The sequence below is a fragment of the Eupeodes corollae genome, chromosome 1, assembly GCF_945859685.1.
Source record: "Eupeodes corollae chromosome 1, idEupCoro1.1, whole genome shotgun sequence".
NCBI classification, from domain to species: domain Eukaryota; kingdom Metazoa; phylum Arthropoda; class Insecta; order Diptera; family Syrphidae; genus Eupeodes; species Eupeodes corollae.
In genome coordinates, this window is record NC_079147.1 from 159,427,186 (window position 1) to 159,448,165 (window position 20,980).

Sequence of the window (20,980 nt, forward strand, 5' to 3'; positions counted from 1 at the left end):
GACGCAACGACATTGCAGAAAAGCAATTACAAAAAGGATATTTTTAAGTTGTGTGATTAATTTTGTATTTGAATTCATTTTTTTTTGCTTAAACTATAGAATTTTTGTGTTTAGTTTCTAGTTATGTATGTTAATTTATGCAGTTGTTTTTGTGTGTTAATGTTTTTTTTTCAGAAATATACCTAGTATAAATATATTTAAATAATAATAAATAATCATGTCAAAAACGAATTTTGTATATCATCTCTTATATTAATTGCTAATTGCTTCATTGCATTGTTTTCACTTGATATTTGCGATTCGCTCAATCCATAGCTAGGGAAGTTTTCGTCCACTATTAAAATGTTACCATTTTCAACATTATAATATATACATATGTTATGTAGAGCAGCACAAACATTTGCAAAGGTAGCAATGTTTATCAGTTCGTAGCAACTCTTTCTTTCTTCCAAAGGAATTCTCCATCGACCTGAGGATTCCAAAAATGTGTATTGATGTCTTGAAATAAGTTAATTTGTAATTTCCCATATTGCTTACCTTTCAAAATACCGATACAACGTTCAATTACATTTCTAGCTTTTGAATGAACATTATTAAAATGACTTTTCGTTTCATCGGATGAGCTTCTATATGGTGAAAGCAACCAAGGTTCTAATGGATATCCACTATCACCTACAAAATTTTGGTTATAATGAGTTATTTATAACGTATGAAGTGTTGTTTTTTTACCCAAAAGCCAATAGTTATGTTCTCGTACATTAAAAGTGTTTTCGAAAAACTGTCTTTCATTTGAACGTTTCCATACGAATGAGTCGTGTGCAGATCCACCGTATTTAGCATTAATTGCCATTATTCTCATTTTATGATCACAAATCTTAAAACAAAATCGATTAATAGATTTTCATATCGTTGTTTCAGTATTACTTACAACCATTGCATTTACGCTGTGTTTTCCCTTCCTGTTAAAGAATATTTATTCGTCTTCTCGTGGTCTTTGTAAATAAAAATGTGTGCCATCTATGCAGCCTACAACTAAAAGTACATCTTCAATGAATAACTATTTGCAATTTATGGTTTTTGTCAATATTCGTTCTATACTTAACCTCCTGGTATTGAAATTAAAACCATTGCTTTATTTCGGACTTTTCGTTTTTCCCAGATAGACTCCATTTTATCCACAGGGGACATAGCTTGGCTTCCATAATGTTTGTTGTTTCCGAAACTATTTTTGATAATGTTCTTTGTGCAAGAGCGAGTCCAAAATCGTTGCCTGTCAACCATTGGTACCCTGCGCCACCCAAAGTCTCAATAGTTATAGCAAATCTTAATATTGAAGGTATGTATGTAGAACGACTACCGTCTGGCAAATTTATTGTTTCCAGTATCATTATAAAGGCCTCTTTTGAAATGCGAAAACGTTGAATAAAACTACAATTTTGTTAAATTATTTTACAATAAGTAATATGTACATATTTTCGTTTGTATATAAAATAAAATGCTTACATATGGGTTGGAACAGAAAGAGGGTCTGATTCATCTCTTAATTGTCTTCGTAAACGTATTAATTGTTTTTTTTTTTTTTTGAGTTTTCATTTCCACTTTGTAACAAAAGTAAATTACGTCGAAACATGTTGACTTCAATTTGCTTAGTTGAATTTGGAAATTAATGACAGACGATACCTATTTAACTATCGTGCAAACGCTATCGTTTTGACGATATCGCTTTGACGATTATTGTCTTACGTGAAGTGATACTATTGTCGAAACGTTATCGTCTAACGATAATCGTTTTACGGAATGACCCCCCTGGTTTGCTTCGAGAAACAAAGTTATTTCCAACAAAAACGACCGACGGTGATGGCGACGGATGGTTGAAGGATTGCAATGTTCGGGTTTTTACATATCATAAAAACTTCGATTCGCGATCCTCAGCCTGGTTTGCTTAGAAACAAAGTTATTTCCAACAACAACGCACAGTGTTTGGGGTAAGTGATTTTTTTTGAAAGAATTGTTGTTTTTTCGAGAAACAGAAAAGATAAAAAATGCGTTTGGGTTTTCCAGTAATTAGGTTAGGCGCGACGCGCGGTGCGCCACACGCCGTTGTTTCAATTACATACAATCCTTTTCTTCTATTATTTATTTTTTCAGTTGAATTCCATTGTTCATAGTGTCAACAAGTGAGTAAAGCTTAAAGTTATTAAAAAGAGTTTAGAAAATAAATTATAAGTGTAAATAAGTGAATATTTTGGTAAATTGGTAGAATTTGTGTTCAAGTAAATTTAAAAATGAGTTTTGGTTTTAGTAGGAGCAATTTAAAACGCTTGGCAAAGCAAGAAAGGGATATTTTTGATAGGAAAGTTAATGAGGCCATTGCTAGTAATAGCACGCCAGCTTTAGAAACTGTAGACATAAATAGGGACTTAGAAAGTGATATTGAGAGTGAGATTGAAAACAGTAGTTTCAATGCTCCACAGACAAGCTCTCATATCTTTTCAAATCAATGTGAAAATAATAATAAATTGTCTGACAAGCTGAAGCATTGGTTTACTAAACATAATCCTTCACGGAATTGTACCGAGGACTTATTAAAAATTCTAAAGGCTTCCGGATCTAAACAGTCGGCAATTGACTCCATTGAATTTTCACCCACAAAGCAGCCAAGGCGGATTTTTAAGAAAACGGTAATTATAGCTATTATTATTTTATTAAATTAAATTTCTATATAATCTGCTTTACATTTTTTAAAGAATCAACAAGATATGATGGACGAAATGAGAGCGGACATTAAACGTTTGTGTGTCACCACGGAGCAGCTAAAAAATGAGATCTGCACTTTGGCAGCCCACATCAAACACTTAATAAAGGCTGATGTTATCAATTCAAAAGAAGTATCTACAAATTTCCCTATTGAAACAATCAGTGATTTGGACGAAATTGAAAAACGAGCAGAAGAAGATCCACAAAAATACGTAAGTATGCATTTCTCATAAGAAATATACATACATACATACATAATATCTATTTATAATCCTACTTGGAAAGATTATATTTTCTAAAATTAAAACATATTTCTATTTATTTTCTTAGACCGATATTTTCAAGAAAATTATCGATTCGTCAGGCGGGGGCTTGGAAAAGGCTCTGAAGAATATTATTTCGTCAGAGATAGCCATAGAACTCAATTATGAAGGAACGAATGGAAAACATTCTTTTAAAACGCTGACAAACATTAATTCATGTTTATATAGTAAGTTTATATAATATTTATTTTTATTAATATTATCCACTTGTTGTTATCAATTAATTTTTTTTTTAAACTATATTAACATGTTTTTTTTCAGATGCGGTGAAAAGAGATGGCCCTACAACAAAACTTATCTACAGAAAAGCTATCCAACAAGGTTTTAAGAGGATGAAAAACCTGCATTTTAAAAAGGGTGCTGCCGAGAAGAAAAGAGAAGATGGATTAAAAATGCATACTTCTCACATTTAATTTTTATTATGTTTGTTTTTATGTAATTATGTATTTTGTTTTTTTTTTTACAATAATATTCATTTTCATCTAATTTAATTTTTTTCAATAAAATCATAAAAATTTACATGACTGTTTTTTTAAATATTTGTATCCAAAGATTTAAGTATGAGTAAAAAATAAGTCGATAATAAAAACATGATTGACTTCATTTATGCACATTCACGACATTTTTCACCAGGTCAATTTGCATTAGTGAATGAGTTACATTGGCTTCCACTGGTCAATATTCATTTATGAAAAAGGAGTTCAATTTTGCAAAGTGAATTCCTTGGTGAACATTCATCACATTTTTCACCAATGTAAAGTACACAAGTATATCAGCAACTCCACTAAGCCAGTGATTTCCCCGGTGTGAATTCACGGTATTTTTCATCAACTACAATTCACTTTGGAATACACCAAATGCACTTGCTTGGTTTTGGATTGGTCAATCCAAAGTTCAAACCTCAATCCAGAGAGATTTCGATAAGAAAAGATTCAAAAATACATTTGTATGTATAGTTTTCATTCGCAAGGAGGACAATTGCTCGCATGTCAACCCTAAAGATCTAAGACCTATTAGCCTATCATCATTCATTCTCAAAACTCTGGATAGATTGATTGATATCCATGTACGTAATAGCATTGATAAGAGACTATAGATGTATCAGCATGCTTACTGCAAAGGTAAGAAACAGCCCTGCACACTCTGGTAAGAACTATCGAATACTACCTAGAGCAAAAGGAACATACTATGGTGGCCTTCCTGGATATTGAGGGCGCTTTCAACAACGTTGACACATCCGCGATCACTTCTGCTATGACCACCCTAAACGTCTAATACTCAATCTGTGAGTTGATTAATCTAATGCTAAAAAGCAGGATTATCAACTCTAAGATGGGGGATTTTTGTACGAAAAGGTCAGTCGGTAGAGGCACTCCGCAAGGTGTTATTCTGTCCCCTCTCCTGTGGAACATAGTGGTTAACTAACTACTAATATCCCTTGAGAGGGAAGGCTACAGAGTGGTTGCGTATGCCGATGATGTTGCTATCGCCGTCACAGGAGAACATCCTAATACACTGAGAGATCGCCTTCAAAACGCACTTAACATGCTCACTAAATGTGCTGATCACTACGGACTTAGTATTAATCCACAACAATCAGACCTCGTCCTTCAAAAAAAGGTGAACCACTAGTTTTTACCACTGAAGTCAAATATATTGGTCTGATATTGGACAAAAAATTAAGCTGGGGTGGAATCGGCTAAGGTGATTTTTGATTGTCACCTTTGTGATCATAAAAAGTGATCAAACTAATTTTTGCGTCTGTGTAAGGTGATCACCAAATTGTGTTTAGAATTTGGTATCACTTTAAAAGAAATTCACTGACGTTTGTTACAATTTCAGTAGTTGTATTCAAAAACCGATCTGAAGCTATCCGTATTATTATGTAATTATAAATTTTGATGTACCAAGTAGCCACGATGATGTTCTGCCTGCACAATAGTCAGCATTTAACTTTTCTCGTTGAGCACTCTGTCTCCATACAAAGCTGTCGTGAGCACTCCCGCCATATTTTACATTTATTGCCAGATTTTTTCTGTTCTCGTTGCAGATCTAGGCAACAAAAATTAATGAATCAACAAATTGACTAACGATCATAGCGTTTACACTATGTCTTCCTTTTCTATAGAAAAACAAATGCTCATTTTCCGAAGGGCGGAGAATCATAATATGACTCCCATCAATGCAGCCGATTACTAGGAAAAAAATAATAAAATAAAAAACAAGTAATAAAATTAGTTTATTTTTACTAAGAAACAAAATCCTACCTCCAGGAATTTGATATTTTTCGTAGAAGAACATTTTTGTTGCTTAAATTTGATTGTAAGTGGGCACAATTTCCTCTCCATTTGTTTTAAGGTCAAAGAAATAACCTCACAAACAGTACTTTGGCCCATTGGAGCTGACCAGTCAGCGCCAACTTGCCTTTGGTAGCCACCACCTCCAAGAAAATTTAAAGTCACGGCTAATCGAAGAATAGGGGGAATGTGTGTTGACCGCATATATAGCACATATGTGTACTTACTTTGGACTTGGAAGATCAAGAATGTTTATTTTATTGCGTAGGTTAATCCTCAAGAGCCGGACATTTCTATTATGACTAATATTTTTATTTTCAGCATTTTCAGAATGTAAAATCAAAGGCACAAACACATTCATATTGTCTTGAAATTTCCGCAACTAAAAATAAAATTCAATTTCCAATGAAAGTGACAACTAAAGAGCTGTCACCAGAAAAAGTCACCAAATCGTGATTGTCACCGGTGACTATCACCTTACACAGACCGAATTTGTTGATTGTGACTGTCACCTATCACAAATCACCTTACCCGATTCCACAACTGGAAATCTAATGTTCAGAAAAGAGTTAAAAAAGCTACAGCAGCTCTTTTCCTTTGCAAGAAAGCCATAGGAAGCAAATGGGGTTTTTAACCTCGCATAACCTTCTGGCTATACACATCGGTCCAATACTTATGTAAGGGGTTGCTGTATGGTGAACTACACCTTAGAAAGTCACATACTACGACAAACTCAGCAGAGTACAACGCACTGCATGTCTCTGCATAAGCGGGGCATTGAGAACCACACCCTCAGCAGCGTTAGACACTCCTCCATATGACACCCCTCGACATCTTCAGCAAACAAGTGGCAGCTAGTACAGCTATAGGACTAACGCCTCATCTCAATGGACCAACAACAAAGTGGGGCACTCCATAATTTTGAACCTCTTTGGTGCTATACCAAAGTACACAGACTACACTATTCCAAAACTCCAATTTGGACAAAACTTCCAGGTAACCATTCCATTCCATGATGAATGGGAAGATAAAAACTCCTGGATGACAAAAGCATTCATTTTTATACAGATGGGTCCAAGACAAATGAGGGAGTTGGTAGTGGTGTGTACTCAGAAAAGCTTAATCTAAGCATCTCCTTCCGCCTCCCTAATCATTTTAGCGTCTCCAAGCGGAAATTTTAGCGATCATAGATGTTCTCTCCTGGCTAAGAGAAAACGTGATATCAACTTCTCATATCCGCATCTTCTCTGACTGCCAGGCTGCTATTAAATCTCTTGACGCTGTCTCAACTAAATCCCAAACGGCCCTCGATTGTCGATCGTCTCTTATGGAGATAGCGCAGCAATTTAACATTCACCTATGTTGGGTGCCGGGCCACAGAGACATCACGGGAAATTGTAGAGCCGATGAACTCGCTAAAAATGGAACAGTCATGCCTATTTCACCTGAAAGGGAGGAGATAGGTATACCGAAAGCTACATGTAAACTTATGCTGATAGAAACAGCTTTTGCGATAACAAACTCTAGGTGGCACAATTTACCAACAGACGCAGCCACAAAACTCATATGGCCTTTACTGGACCTAAAGCGCTCTAAAGACTTGTTATCTCAAAGCAGACTAGCCTCAAATGACTTCTGCAGAAGCTGTATGGACGAGGAAGAATAGGAACAATCTCTCACCTTCTCTGCACTTGCCCTGCTCTTTAACTACGACGCAAACTTTATCTGGGAGACCACTCTTTTGACAATTCCAGTGACCTACCTAAAAAAGATATCAAAAATCTTCTTCGCTTTATAAAAAGCTCAAAATGGTTCGACTAGTAAGAAGTAATTCTCTAGATTCATGTGGTATCACAATGGGCCTTTTATTTTGGCTTAAGTGTGTGGATTCTGAATCCGCAGCAACTTTAACCTAACCTAACCAAACCTACTGTATGTATAGATGTTTCTTGGAATTCCATGCACAAACTACCAAATGGATTCTGATGAAACATCAACACAACACAGGCCTTAACTTATAGATTTTGTGTGAATCGTCCAAAATACAAATAACGAAAGTGTGAAGTAAGTAGTACAAAATTGCCTACTTTGTATAAACCGTTAAGAAACACTTACCTATATAATATTTGAAGGAAATGTTTATCTTCAATATTCCTTGAAAAAAGTCACACAAAGTAGAGGAAAAGACCTTGAAAATAGAAATAAATGTATCCCCATTAATTCTTAAATTTGTCAATGATTTTTAAAACTATTTTGTTGACGTAAAAACGTTTATTGAAATTTATGTGTTTCCGTGGTGTAGTGGTTATCACATCCGCCTAACACGCGGAAGGCCCCCGGTTCGATCCCGGGCGGAAACAAATTCTTTTTTGGGTAATTTACTTTTAACTTACCTATTCAAATATATTTAGGTTTTAACTTATCAGTTTCACTATTTTCTCCTCAAATCTCAATCAGCTTAGAAAAAAGTATTAAGAAACATTCTAGGGTATTATACTACTTGTTACGGTTAGATTCGTCTTTAATTTTTGATTAATTTCATTAAATACACTTTCTAAAAAAATAAACACAAATGCAAGGTATCACTTAAGTCTTAGCTGCACACCAAACCAAGGTAATCGTCCATCAAAGTTCCAATAGCAAACTTAAAAAATAAAAACATATTTAAATCAAACAGCCCAATGATAAAAATTAGTAAATCTTACAATTCCTGTGGCGTCCACACGTGTTCCCACGATTTTCAGTCGAATTTTATCCTCACCAGAAATTACAACATCTTCATCTTTGGATTTGTAACAAGGAGGATTTCCATTTGGACAGAATTGCATATCAGCGGGAATGGACTGAAAGAGATATGGGAAACGCTTGTGATAAGTTTTCTATACTTTTGAGCTTGAATTATCTTGAAAACTTACATGATGCGAAATGAAGCAAGATAGAGGACCGATTTCCGCAAACATACCGACCTGAGTAAGATGATAAATTGTTGTACTTTTTCTTTCATAAATAGCAAAAACTAGGGAAAACTTACTTTGTTAATTTGTTTGACAACAGCATCGAGTACTTCTCCCTTAAACGGACGGAACACTATTGCTTTATATTTCACCGGATAGACAACAAACCCTTGGCCAGGTTGAATGACACCAGAGCCGATTTGATCGATTGTTGTTACTGCAATAACGAAGCCGTATTTGCCAGTACATGTTCCTTCTACTTCGGTGTATAACTTTTGCTTGACTGTTTCTAGGAGTTGTGGTCCAAAATAGCGCGGATGCAAGAGGATTTCGTGTTCTAATGATATCTAAAGATTTAAATGTTTATTGTACACAATTTTCAAAAACAAGATATGCTACTTACGTGGTAGAACATTTTTGTTGATGGAATTAAGTAGAAATTAAGATTAATGTATAATAAATACTACTTGCATTTAATTAAACAAATATCTATGCGAATTATGGAATAAATATTCTTTTTCAAAGAATGCGCGTATTTTTATTATTTTTGGCTGTCACCTGTCAATTTGTAACTAGAAGGTACGTTCACGAGCTAAGCAAATTTGAAGCAATTAATGCTAGATCACAATGATGAAAAAGAACGCTTAAGGATTATACACATTTCACCGGAAGTCTTTGTTCATGGGTTTTGGTTTCTAAAAATGTTATAAGCTTTTCACACCAAGTCCAAAACCCGGTTTTCGCGAAATAATCGGTTTTAGCCGAAAACCTACATCGAAAACTCAAGTTTTCAAATACATTTTTGGTTAACCACAAGTTTTCGTAAACCACAAGTTTTACATAAAACATCTCGAAAACTAGTAGCAATTGAAATTCGAACTAAAAATACAAACCTTTCGAAACATTCGGCGCTCAAATTAATGTAACCAAAAAAGCTAATGGCTGCTGTCAAAACAAATATTTCATTTTGAAATAAATTTGGTCGTGGTAAATAAATTATTTATACAATTTATTTACAAAATAAGAATTATTTCTTTTTATTTACAGAATATAGAAGAGAAAGAAAAAGGAAACTTTGGGGCAGCTGCATGGCAACAAAAAAACGTAGAGAATAAAAGCCCGGTGACTATTTGCAACACTGGCGATTCTTTTATGATCCCCCAGAGTTTCAAACGCTCTTTGTTAAGCAAGAAACCGGAATTCACTATGGCTACTGGCGGGACAACCCAAGGACGAGGATGCGTCTTCAAACTCTTCGCCACAACGTTACATAGAGCCTACATAAATCCTTATTCACTGTTTAACTATTCATCCGTTTAGCGAATAGTATCAGTCTTATTTAATAGAATTCGCTAAACAGATGAATAGTTATACAGTGAATAAGGATTTATGTAGGCTCTATGTAACATTGCGAAAATTCCTATTTATAAAAAATTCTGCTATAAATTTTAGTTATACAATGCTTATATCAAAAAAAAGTACCAAAATGTCTATAAAATCAGCTTGTTGTCATAACAACTAAAATATAACAAAATAATTCCAATTATTTTTGTGATATTCTCTTTCGAAAATCTATATTTTGTTTAAATTCTTCGTTTCTTCGGCTCACGAGCTAAATTGGAGAGGCATTATTGTTTTTATTTTAATTTCAAATAAAAGAAGAGAAATCAAAATGACATTTACGAAATAATAATAACAATAATTTCCTTATGTAGGCTCTATTCAACCTCAAAACGCGTTTAGCTTATTATGGGACTATGCAACCTTGTATAAGTTTTATAAATAGTATTTTTGCGTTTAGAGGCATTATAGAGATTACATAACTTTATGTAGGCTCTATACAGCGTTTTTAAATAAGACTGTATGTATTTAAAATGCTTCTGGAAAAAGACTTCAGTTTAGATGATAAGATTTCTGTAATGGAAGAAAGTTTGTGCATTGACTAGGGAACTTTCAATTTGTGCGTTATAAAACAAAAATATACTAATTTACATGTTTCCTAAAAGTTGTTTCTCAAGAATGTGGTTTTAAGTAGAAATACCATACATGTCAAAAATTAATCTTTATTATAAAGATATTGGTTTGTTATTATATTTTAAAAATGATTCTTGAGCAAGTTGTAACCACAATTTGCTGGAACAAAAATATGGGTTCACTTTGAGGACGTATGTTTATCATGACACGAGTTAACCGTCTCAGGCTGATCTGCATAAACAAACGGTTTGCCAACGTTGATAAGGAATAATTGTATTAATTATGAATTGAAAAATCTAATAGAGCATTCATATTTTGACAACTGTCAATAAGACGAACTCCGTAAAAAGCACTATCAGATTGAAAATCTCAAGTTTAAAAAGAAAAACACTTAAAAGTGATTTCACCTCTTGTTATGCTTGTCCACTTGTAAGTTTAGTGGTTATATTGGTATGGTTCAACTAACCAAAATAGAGAAGTCAAACGGTGCCAAAATACATGATCATAACCACGTGAGATAGCACGGCCATCCATTCTATTGTTTCGTTTGCTGTGAGGCAAATGGCACCTACCTGTTGAAACCACATTTCGTCCACATCCACATCTTCCAATACGGCAGTAACAAGTTCATTATGAACTCACGATAGCAAACACCATTCACAGAGCCTGCCTGACTGGCCTCAACCAATAAACCACACTGGTTTTTCGAACCAAATGATTATTGACTGAAAATAATTTTCTTCGTAAATTAATCCACTGTTGCCATATCTTGCCACCATTTTCATTTAATATATTGTGTATCTATTCATGGTTCAGATTAAATAAGTTTATAATTGAGAAATGTCAAATAAAATGCAGAAAAAAAACTTAACGTTAAGGTGTTGTTCACATTTAACCATCAAAATTAAGTTTAAAAGTTTCTCCATATTTTCGCTAAACTTACAGAAGCGCTAGTTGTGCTAAGAAATAGATAACACGAACTTAAAGTTGTTTCATATCTAGTAGGTCAATGCATTTCCACTTATAAACCAGTTGTTCCAAGATAATTGTACAAAAAAGGACAGGTTAGCACTTCAAAGTTCATAGTTCTCAATTCTATATTTTTTAAACACTGTCATAAATTTTGTATAAATTCTTAGAAAATTGATGTTAGCTTTTAAATTAATTTTATCATCAGAAGTGTTCGTGTATTCTGAAGTTTTAGCTTTTAGGCCTACCAAATTGACAGCTAGATTTTTGGTCTTAATATAGAGTATCTTTTATGGAATTGGTTGACGTTTCAAAGAAATACAAAAAATTGAATATTCTCTTTTTTTAAGCAAAACTTAAGCTAGCATCACACTACCAGTGAATTCACTGACAACTGACAGGCTGTGACGTAAAAATTACGTCACAAAGTCGTCAGTGTGGTTGCGCGTAGTGTGATAGCCAGTTTTGGGACGTCAGTGAAGTATGTCAGTGCACTGACGTGTTCACTGACAAGCCGAAATTGTGTCAGTAACTGACACGAAAAATGGCAAGTGTGATAAGTAGTCACTGACACATGGGACAACTGGCAGACTTTTTTGAGAAGAGCGTCAGTACACTGACAGTGTCCCATCACTGACAACCCATGTAATTTCATGTGCTGTCAGTGTTGAAATCCTGTCAGTGAACTGGCAGGTTTTTTTGAAATTTGCATGTTTTCTGCAGGAGGTTTTATTTATATAAAATTAGTGGAGGCAATAACGTGGCTGATTCCGAAGCATCCATTAAAGCCAAGAAGCGGGCTAAGCGTGAGAGGGCTATGAACCATAAGTGAATATTTGAGCAGGAGACGTGTCTAATAGAGCATAAATAAATGCCCAAATATAAAAAGTGATTTGTGGGGGGAAGTCGTGAGGGAATTAAACATCGACACGATCAAGGTCGAAGAAGCAAAAATCAAGTGGGATAATCTACGAAGCAATTTTAAAGCTTTTTTGAACAAGCAACGCACCAAGAAATCTGGACAAGGTGCTATAGACGGAACCGCTACAGCTAAATACCCCCATTATTCGGAATTGATGTTTTTAGAATCGGCCGATGTGCAGCAGTCATCGCAGTCCATCTCCACGTTGGAATTGGTAATAATGGTAAATAATAAGCATTTTCAATATATCTTTTGATGAATGCACCGGGCGTACCTTTGTAGTTGTAATAAAGACTTCCAGCGTTAGGTGGTGCGTTTATAACCACATGGTTTCCGTCCACAGCACCAATACAATGAGGATACTGCTATTTGTCCCAGAACTGCTTTGCCACCGCCTCCCTCTCGACTTCATTTTTTGGAAAAGGCTTCTATTTAAACGACAAGGAAAGTTATTATTCATCAATTTGTATCGCCAGTCGCCAAATTATTGACAAATCATTATTGAAACAAACCTTAAAAAAATCACCGACAAGAACCTTGTAAATGGCGTCGAGGACTTCTGGAATAATGGCAGAAATAGTTGGTTGCTCTATGCGGAAAAGCAGTCGCAGGGAATTAAAACTCTCGCCGGTGGCCAAGTAACGCTGAGTGAGTGCGAGTCGTGCTTCCGCTGAAATGCTTTGCCGGAATTTTGTATCGGCTTTTGCAATATGTGGCTTCATTAAACTGAGAAAATAATCAAACTGTTCGCTCGACATGCGCATTACATTCCGATATAGATCCGGCTCTTCTTCCCGTAATTCCATGAGCAGCTTGGCACAAAACCCTTCCTTTTCCCTACGCTTCAACCATTTCTTCTGCCAAACACTACGCGGTCGGCGCTTTATCCTGTCGTCATCATCGTCGCTGATGTTTTCCAATACACACCCCGCCAAATAAACCATCGTTGCAGTTTCTGCCATCTCGAACAATTCTTCTTCCAACATTTTTAACGCAGCCACAGTGTTCCTCCGTTTAAAAAAGATATTATTTTTTTTTTGATTTAATTTATTTATGCGTCCACATAAGACCACTGACAACATAATATAAACAAAAACAAGAAACTGACAGCCCCGGCTGTTGATATTCAGTGCTGCCAGTATAGTGTGATAGCAAAACTGCTCACTGACCCAATTTCATGTAAATTTCACTGACGCCACTTGCCAGTGTTATGTGCCAGTGAATCATGTGTCAGTGTAGTGTGATAGTCAGTTTTTAAGGCGTCAGTTCACTGATCGACTCGGAAAAAAATTCACTGACTAGCATCAGGTGTCAGTGAGTTTTGGGACACACTGGCACGGGCCTGTCAGTAAGTGTGATAACCTTTTTTGCTCAACTGACCACTGACAAGCAATTGCTTCACTGGCGTTAAAACCACGTCAGTTTTTGTGACGTCACTGCCTGTCAGTGGTCAGTGAATTCACTGGTAGTGTGATGCTAGCTTTACACATGATACGTGTCCATTATAGTCAAAAAAACGAACTGTAAGGTGGGCCTTATATGCCATTGGTAATTATTTTTGTTTTGGAAATTCAGATACCTGTTCTACTTAAATTATTATTGTGAACCAACGACAAAACTTTGACACATCGAAATACAAATGCCAAAAATAAAGCGTTTGAAAATTCTCACAGTACCGCGTACATTTCTTGTTATTGTTTATAAACTTAAAAAAAGTAAATAAAACTGATTTTTGTTCGATAAAATCAAACAATGACTACGAAAAAATGTTCTTACAAGGGTTGCGGGAGTTTCACCAATAGTGCACATCCAACTTCAGAAACATTTTATGCATTTCCAAAACACGCCGACCGACTTAAACTTTGGATGAAACTTGGCGGAAATCTAAACGAAAAGGAAATACCACAAACCTCAAGATATTTCTGTTCAAAACATTTTGATGAGAGTAAGTATGTTGCGAGTAATCCAAGGCGCAAGCAGCTCCTAAGCACAGCTGTTCCTTATGCCTGCATGGAATCTCCGGAGCATGATGATATGACTATTGTTGATGAGTATCAATGTGTTGTGTCGAGCGTGCATCCTATTGAAGAGGATTACGATGCCAACGAATCAATGAAGATTCACGACGAAGATCTTAGTGAGGAAGTGGCAAATGAAATGAACTGTATTTCTGAGTCTGTGGAAAGTAAGAGTCTTATTGTTGATTACTTGTTTTTGACATACATAAATAAATTTCATTTTTTCATCTTCTGAAGCACTAGAAACCTATGAAGAAGACTACCAAAACGAAGTCCATTGTCCTGTTGATTTCGAAGAGAGCATTGAAGTTGAAAGGAAACCATTAAAACGAAAACTTGATCAACTAATAATTAAACACCCGGCGGCGGCGTCATTACAGATAGGTCCATCAAAACGAAGTCTCACTATTGTTTCAAGTCGACCGACCTCTACGATCAATGTACATCAGCATCAGCAAGTAGCAGAAAAGGAGACATATAACGAATGCAATCTTAACAATATCCTACCAGAGTCGAATAACATAACAACATTCATATTCAAGGGCGAAGAGTACGTTCAGATGCCAAAAGAACAATATAATCGTGAGAGGATGACCTTTATAAATAAGATAAGAAGCTATGAAGAGACTATAAGGAACGTCAAAAATATAATGGATAGTGTTAAGATTTAAAATTAAAACTGTATTAATTGTATTTTAAAATTCTTTTCAAATATATTCAGATATTTCCAAAATAACTTTACTTTTGTCATCTACTAACAACACTGGTCCATACAATTTTGTTTCTAGCAAGCTAATTGCACTTGCATGTCTCCGAAAGGTTGTGATGGCCTTAATTAAAATCATACTCCAGATTTGTTCAACACTTCATATAAAGACAAATGAAGACTCATAGCTTATGAGAATTTCAGAAAACGAAGAGAGAGTTTTTGATTGTCTTTAGCATTTTTAAAATAAACTCAAGGGGATGTGAATGCCCTTATAATTATTAAACACAATGCGAGCAATTAGGAAACTAAGTTAAGATTGGAAAGGATATACCGATGCACACTGAGAATGAATGTCTGCACATTGTTATGAGTAGGAAATATTGAGCCTTGTGAAGCATTCAATATCCTTGCAGTGCGACCAAAAAAAGAATCCCTACTTTAATTTACGTATGAAATTTGGCTCAATGGTAAACTAAAGAGAATACCTACCAGTACGGGTATTACGGTTGAATTGTTTGAGGGAGGAATGCAACTGGCGATTTCAGTTGAGTATTGTTTGTGCAAATAATGATTAACAAAAAACCTTCCGACGACGGTGCTCAAAAGGTACAAAAGTTGAAGTTATACAACAGGCACCTATCATTTTTAGAGCTTTCTTTTGAATTCTGTCCAAGAGACTTGAGTGGGTTATTAGAGCACCTGTCCAGATATAGGTGATGCATATGATATTGAGCAGCTTTGTGTTTGTCTGAAGTTATGAAGATTCTGCTGAAACTAAAGATTTATTTTGTATTGTAAGTTATATCCGCCCAACAAGCGGAGTAGATTTATATACCGAACATATTTCTAGTGCTCAAGAAATAGTAAGTGAATTAACACATAACCGATTTCCCTATATACTTGGTGATATCGACTGATGCTACATGGAAGACGATCATATTTTGATACCTTTTAATGCAAATAAAGATTTAGAAATGTTAGTAGTTGATTCATTTTCTTCTATGGGCCTGTTTCAAATTAATAATGTTAAGAACAGCTTAAATTGGATTTTGTTTTTATTAAAAATTTCTGATTTTCCTCTTTTAAATAACTCTATTCATCATAAGGCTATTTCTCTATCTTTTGAAAATTATAATTATGCTTCTGCCCCTCTCGAAAAACAAAAAAAATTAAACGGCATTAAATAACTTCTATAATACTGTTATCTGGAAGGATTTATTAGAAGGCAAGTCTCTAGAAGATATGTTTACAAGTTAAAAAGTATGTATTGTTAATGCAACGGCATTGAACGGTTTGTGTCACCTTAACTAAGAAAAAGTTGTTTAAGCTTCCATGGTTTAACAAAAGGATAACAAATTTAGAGAATGCTAAAAATAAGGCGTTTAAGCGTTATAAAGTAACAAATTGTTCGTAAGATCGTGCAGTATTTTTTCACTGAATCAAATATAAAATATAATTCTAAATCTTTTGGGATATTTCTGAACTGTAAAAGAAATTGTTTATCTTTTCCTCAATGTATGGAATACGATGAAATTACATCCAATGATATTCAGTCCTCGTGTGACCTATTTGCTCGATTCTTTCAAACTTCTTATAATTGTGATATTTTAATAAATATTAGCAACTTGTAACCTGATATAACCCCTTTGATTGATATTAAACCACAGAGTTCAGAACAAGATGTTTTGGATAGCTTAAAAGAAAATGATGTGTCAAAAAAACTGGCTTTGATATGATTCCTCCTATTCTTTTGTCAAAATGTTCGTATTCACTTTGTAGTGTTTTAACCCTTATTTTTAATAAATCTTTACAAACTGTTTTTTTTTTGTTCTAAATGAATGGAATATATCTTATATAGATCCCATTTATAAGAGTGGTCTTAAGCACTTAGTGAAGAACTATAGACCAATATCAAAACGTTCAGTTATTCCTGTCAAGAATTTCTTGTCTCAAAAAAAACACGGTTTTGTAAAGGGTAGATCAACGTGTACTAATTTAAATCTATTTGCAAATTATTGTTATAATCATGTTGAAAAGGGTAGACAAGTTGATGTCCTGTATATTGACTTTATTACAGCCTTTGACCGCGTGCATCATGGTCTTCTCCTACAAAAGCTTAAGATGTTAGGATTGAATGCTTCATTTTTACAGTGGTTGGATTCATACCTTTCTGATAGAAAACAAGCTGTTAAAATAGATGATTGTGTTTCAAATCGTATAAGCGTGGTGTCGGGTCTTCCACAAGGCAGTCATTTGGGTCCACTTCTTTTATAATCTTTATAAATGATTTACCTTCTGTTTTTAAATTTTGTAACTGCTTAATGCCGATGATGTGAATGTTTTCACAGGATCATCTTCAATTGAAGATTGCTTATTAATGCAGCTGGATATAAACAATTTTCTTAACTGGTGCAAATATAATCATCTTCAGCTGAATTACTCGAAGTGTACAATTTTTAGTGTATCAAAGTCTTCATCCCTTATTGACTTTGAATATAAATTCTATAATGTTAGTCTTCTGAGGGTAATGGAATTAAATGATCTTGGGGTGATTTTTGATTCAAAGATTGACTTTATATCTCATGTTGATTACATGGTATCTAAAGGTTATTCACTTTTAGGTTTTAGAATATTGTTGTATCGTCTGGTTTTCTTTCTATCAAAATAATATTTTGAGAATAGAAAGAGTTCAGAAAAGATTCACTCGTTATGCACTTCGAAAATTTAACTGGGTCGGGTCTTTACCATAGATTATAAATGAAGGCACGCTCTTATTGCCTTAAAAACGCTTAAATGTCGGAGAATAGTCCAAAATGTTTTGTTTATTAAGGATATTATTGATAACAGAATAAATTCTTGTGATTTGCTTTCATTAATTCCATTCCATGTCCCATCACGAGTTTTTCGCAAAATAAATGTATTTTTTTATCCTCCTCTTCATAGGACTAATTTTGGTCTAAAACTCTAAACGAACCAATGGGCAGGTTCAGACAACATAAGGATAAGGAGCTTTATTTCCAGTCAGCTTCATTCTCTGAACGTAAATTTTGACCAAGGCAACTAGTTAGTTTTTCAACTGTCATAATCTTCAAACTTGGAACCATAGAGGAAATATATTATCTAGAGTCCCGACTTAATGGGTTTGCTCTCTTTCGGCCTACAAGCTAAATTGGGAGGATTTTGTCCATAAGGATAAGCAAGTGTTAGTGGTCCCGTGCATTTCTTATGGGACCAAGCCATTATGAATGTAGTTGTTATGGAATTTGTGCCCACATTGCTCGACCGCGGGGGAAAAAACTATGAGGTGAACTCAGCCGTTCAAAAAAGAGATCCGTTGAATTCAAAAATTGAAAAATAAATGCAATATTTTAAGAAAAATTAATTTTGCAACTCCTTTTTAGTGAAAACAGTGCTAAAAATAATATTTAACTGCTTTTGGCAAACAAATTCTATCGTTTTTATGAAAAGTTTAGCTAAAAACAGAATAAATCATGCCGAAAGTATAGGCGCACCCTAGAACTGCAATGCGAACGTGGCGCAATTTGAGTTGTACCCAGTTTTGACAGATCAAAAGCGAGGTAAGTATTTTGACAGCGAAAATTAAATTAAATAAATCAAAACAAATAAATCAAAATAAAAGTGAAAATTAATAAAACAAAGTTGTTAATAGTACTCCTGATTAACTGTTTTATCTATATTATATAAATAATTTTATACAAAATGATCCAGAGTCAACTAATTCATCGATCTAAAAAGTGACTTCATCATATCCGAAGAAGTATTTCCCTACGTAACTTGGCTCTAGCTGATAGAGGACTCTTTCAGGATCTCTTTCCAGACACCGCTGGGTAAGTTGTATATAGTAATGAATTATATTCTGTTCTTCTTAAAACGGTAGTCCGAAAATGGCAAAACTTTTCACAGGTAAACACCAATCAATCTACGCCGGCTTTGATCAAGCTGCCGATAGTCTAACGTTGGCAATCTCCTGGTAATAATTGGACTTCTGCATGGCATCGAGAAAGACACAATCCAATTGCGTTAGTTGGAATACGGGTCTTATCGGTAATCCTAGTGGCAAAACAAAACGAAATAAACTAGGGTTGTCGGTCATTTAGACAAATTAGGTAACTATAATAGAAACCTAATGCGCTTTAAAAACTTAATCGTTTTGATAATCTTTTTTCAGAGTCGTCAACAATGCATCATGGTAAGAAAATCTGAATGTAGAGGACTTTGTTGCCAATATGGGAAAACACTTTCGAATGGGATTACTGCTCTCAATATCGTCAGTCCAGTCGTGACTTAATAGTGCAGCTAGAATGAGCTTTACCGAATTCACATAACAAATTTTCCAGGGTTATGACTTGTTGCATTTGCTTCAGAAATACAATTGTCGCTTTCAAATGGGAGGCAGTGAACAAATGGGTAACTTAATGACTGGCCACGAACTATCAGCAGAGTAGAAAAAAAGAAATCAGTATTTGGATTGGCACTTCCAATAGTGATCAACGAAGGAGAAGACAAGTTCGGAAAATCTGCTGGCAATGGTATTTGGCTGGACGAAGAAAAAAGTCGCCATTTGTTCTTTATCAGTTCTTTTTGAAAATGCCAGATTCTGAAGTCGAGAAGCTTCTCATGTTGTTCACTTTTATCCCACAAAGAAGAAATTGCATTTCTCATTGAAGAACACAAAAAATTACCAGAGAAGAGAAAAGCACAAAGAAGATGTGACGCTTCAAGTCTATGGAGGTGATTTTTAATAAACAAATAAATCACTTCTTTTAGCTATTTAAGTTTTTCTCATTCCAGAGGTATGTCTAAAACAAGACGAAAAAGTCACAGCGGCGCTCTATAAGGGAAATGTTGAAGGACTAGGTGAACTGAATTACAACGAAATCCCATCGTTGAGATTTTTTCGGAGCCTGAACTATCCATTCTTGATCTGGCACTAAAAGCTAAATGTTTTACAACTGAAAGTAAGTGAAAAGTGTTAAGTTTTTGCTTCAGGTAATTTATTTTAAAATTAAAATTCTTCTTTCAGCTGATGCGATCAGAATCATCACAACTGGAGGGTTCTATATCAATCAAAAGTAAATGTAGTTTATGTGTTCCGTTCCCATTTTCATATGTTTTGTATTTTATTTATTTATTACATCAATTAGAGTTAAGAGTATACTCAAATAGACTAATGAATATGACAAGTTTTATTTAAAATATTATATTATGAACTAAGAATGTAAAGTTAAAAAAAATAAACTAAGCATACATATATTTGAAGGTATTTCTATTAATATGAAAATTAAAGTCAATATTATTTGATAAGTTATTAATTTCTCTAACACTTCGAGTTAATGGTTCGTTGAAGGCATAGTTCATTCTATGAGCGTTCATTTATTTACTGTTGGTGCTGTTAATGCTTTGTTGCAGCTTAACTTCTGGCTTTTTGGATTTTCAAGTTGTTAATTTCTTATGTTTTCTTTTGTTCATAGTTTTCGATTTTGAATCGATCCGTTCAAAATGGTTAATGTTCCATTTTTGTTGGCAAGGATGAGTATATGAATAAAAACAATTTGTTTAGATTATACAATTAAAATTCACATTAGTTAAAAGTCCTTAACAATAATATTGTATTCTTTTCTGTGATAAGGAATTATTTAAATCATGTAGACTTTTTAATCTATATTCATGAAATAGCTTTTTTCAAAACAAAAAAATGAGTTATGTATGTTTTTTCAAACCTACAATATTTTTCCTCAGTATTTCGTTCAAATTTGTTTCGTACTTTTTATTACGAATTTGTAGTCTTAGGATAAAACATCAAGTTCCTGTAGTAAATTAAAAATTGACAAAAATAATATTGAAAATAGTTTTTTTTTAGCTAAAATCGAAGTTCGTATTCGTAATCAGCATCAACAATAAACTCACGAACTTTTTAAAACCATAAAAGTATTACAATTCAATACTTTAGGTAGAATCAAATGAAACTCATGAGTCTGTTAACCACATGGAATCGCGAAAGAATACACACGAACGTGATGAACCAAAACATAAGAA

General features: G+C 34.3%; 3 protein-coding genes, 1 long non-coding RNA gene and 1 other non-coding gene across 5 annotated transcripts; 4 read left to right on the forward strand and 1 right to left on the reverse strand.

Moving 5' to 3' along the window:
- Positions 1-1,811: 1,811 nt before the first annotated feature.
- Positions 1,812-3,275, forward strand: LOC129942284 (uncharacterized). The gene is made up of 4 exons (XM_056051151.1): positions 1,812-1,985; positions 2,149-2,681; positions 2,748-2,969; positions 3,088-3,275. Exons 2-4 carry the CDS (start codon positions 2,286-2,288, stop codon positions 3,259-3,261), a joined length of 792 nt encoding a protein of 263 aa, XP_055907126.1. The 5' UTR covers positions 1,812-1,985; positions 2,149-2,285; the 3' UTR covers positions 3,262-3,275.
- A 4,389-nt stretch (positions 3,276-7,664) lies between these two features.
- Trnav-aac (transfer RNA valine (anticodon AAC)) lies at positions 7,665-7,737 on the forward strand. The gene has a single exon. It is a non-coding gene; the product is annotated as a tRNA-Val (tRNA).
- A 129-nt stretch (positions 7,738-7,866) lies between these two features.
- LOC129940121 (DNA-directed RNA polymerase II subunit RPB7) lies at positions 7,867-8,897 on the reverse strand. Its single transcript, XM_056048371.1, has 5 exons — positions 8,735-8,897; positions 8,409-8,678; positions 8,293-8,343; positions 8,083-8,220; positions 7,867-8,021 (listed from the first exon to the last, which is right to left on the reverse strand). Exons 1-5 carry the CDS (start codon positions 8,744-8,746, stop codon positions 7,971-7,973), a joined length of 522 nt encoding a protein of 173 aa, XP_055904346.1. The 5' UTR covers positions 8,747-8,897; the 3' UTR covers positions 7,867-7,970.
- Positions 8,898-13,828: 4,931 nt separating this feature from the next.
- LOC129939642 (uncharacterized) lies at positions 13,829-14,955 on the forward strand. Its single transcript, XM_056047730.1, has 2 exons — positions 13,829-14,381; positions 14,452-14,955. Exons 1-2 carry the CDS (start codon positions 13,949-13,951, stop codon positions 14,883-14,885), a joined length of 867 nt encoding a protein of 288 aa, XP_055903705.1. The 5' UTR covers positions 13,829-13,948; the 3' UTR covers positions 14,886-14,955.
- A 3,903-nt stretch (positions 14,956-18,858) lies between these two features.
- On the forward strand, positions 18,859-20,131 carry LOC129941283 (uncharacterized). Its single transcript, XR_008780841.1, has 4 exons — positions 18,859-19,050; positions 19,113-19,675; positions 19,736-19,902; positions 19,968-20,131. It is a non-coding gene; the product is annotated as an uncharacterized LOC129941283 (long non-coding RNA).
- The last annotated feature ends 849 nt before the right edge of the window (positions 20,132-20,980 follow it).

Bases quoted from the DNA above. Each gene is read 5' to 3' on its own strand.
- LOC129942284 (XM_056051151.1), top strand. From the start codon at position 2,286: ATGAGTTTTGGTTTTAGTAGGAGCAATTTAAAACGCTTGGCAAAGCAA. The intron at 2,682-2,747 runs GTAATTATAGCT...CATTTTTTAAAG, and splicing joins GGCGGATTTTTAAGAAAACG to AATCAACAAGATATGATGGA. The intron at 2,970-3,087 runs GTAAGTATGCAT...TTATTTTCTTAG, and splicing joins AAGAAGATCCACAAAAATAC to ACCGATATTTTCAAGAAAAT.
- LOC129940121 (XM_056048371.1), bottom strand. The intron at 8,344-8,408 runs GTAAGTTTTCCC...CATCTTACTCAG, and splicing joins TTGTCAAACAAATTAACAAA to GTCGGTATGTTTGCGGAAAT. The intron at 8,221-8,292 runs GTAAGTTTTCAA...TATCTCTTTCAG, and splicing joins CTTGCTTCATTTCGCATCAT to TCCATTCCCGCTGATATGCA.
- LOC129939642 (XM_056047730.1), top strand. From the start codon at position 13,949: ATGACTACGAAAAAATGTTCTTACAAGGGTTGCGGGAGTTTCACCAAT. The intron at 14,382-14,451 runs GTAAGAGTCTTA...CATCTTCTGAAG, and splicing joins TATTTCTGAGTCTGTGGAAA to CACTAGAAACCTATGAAGAA.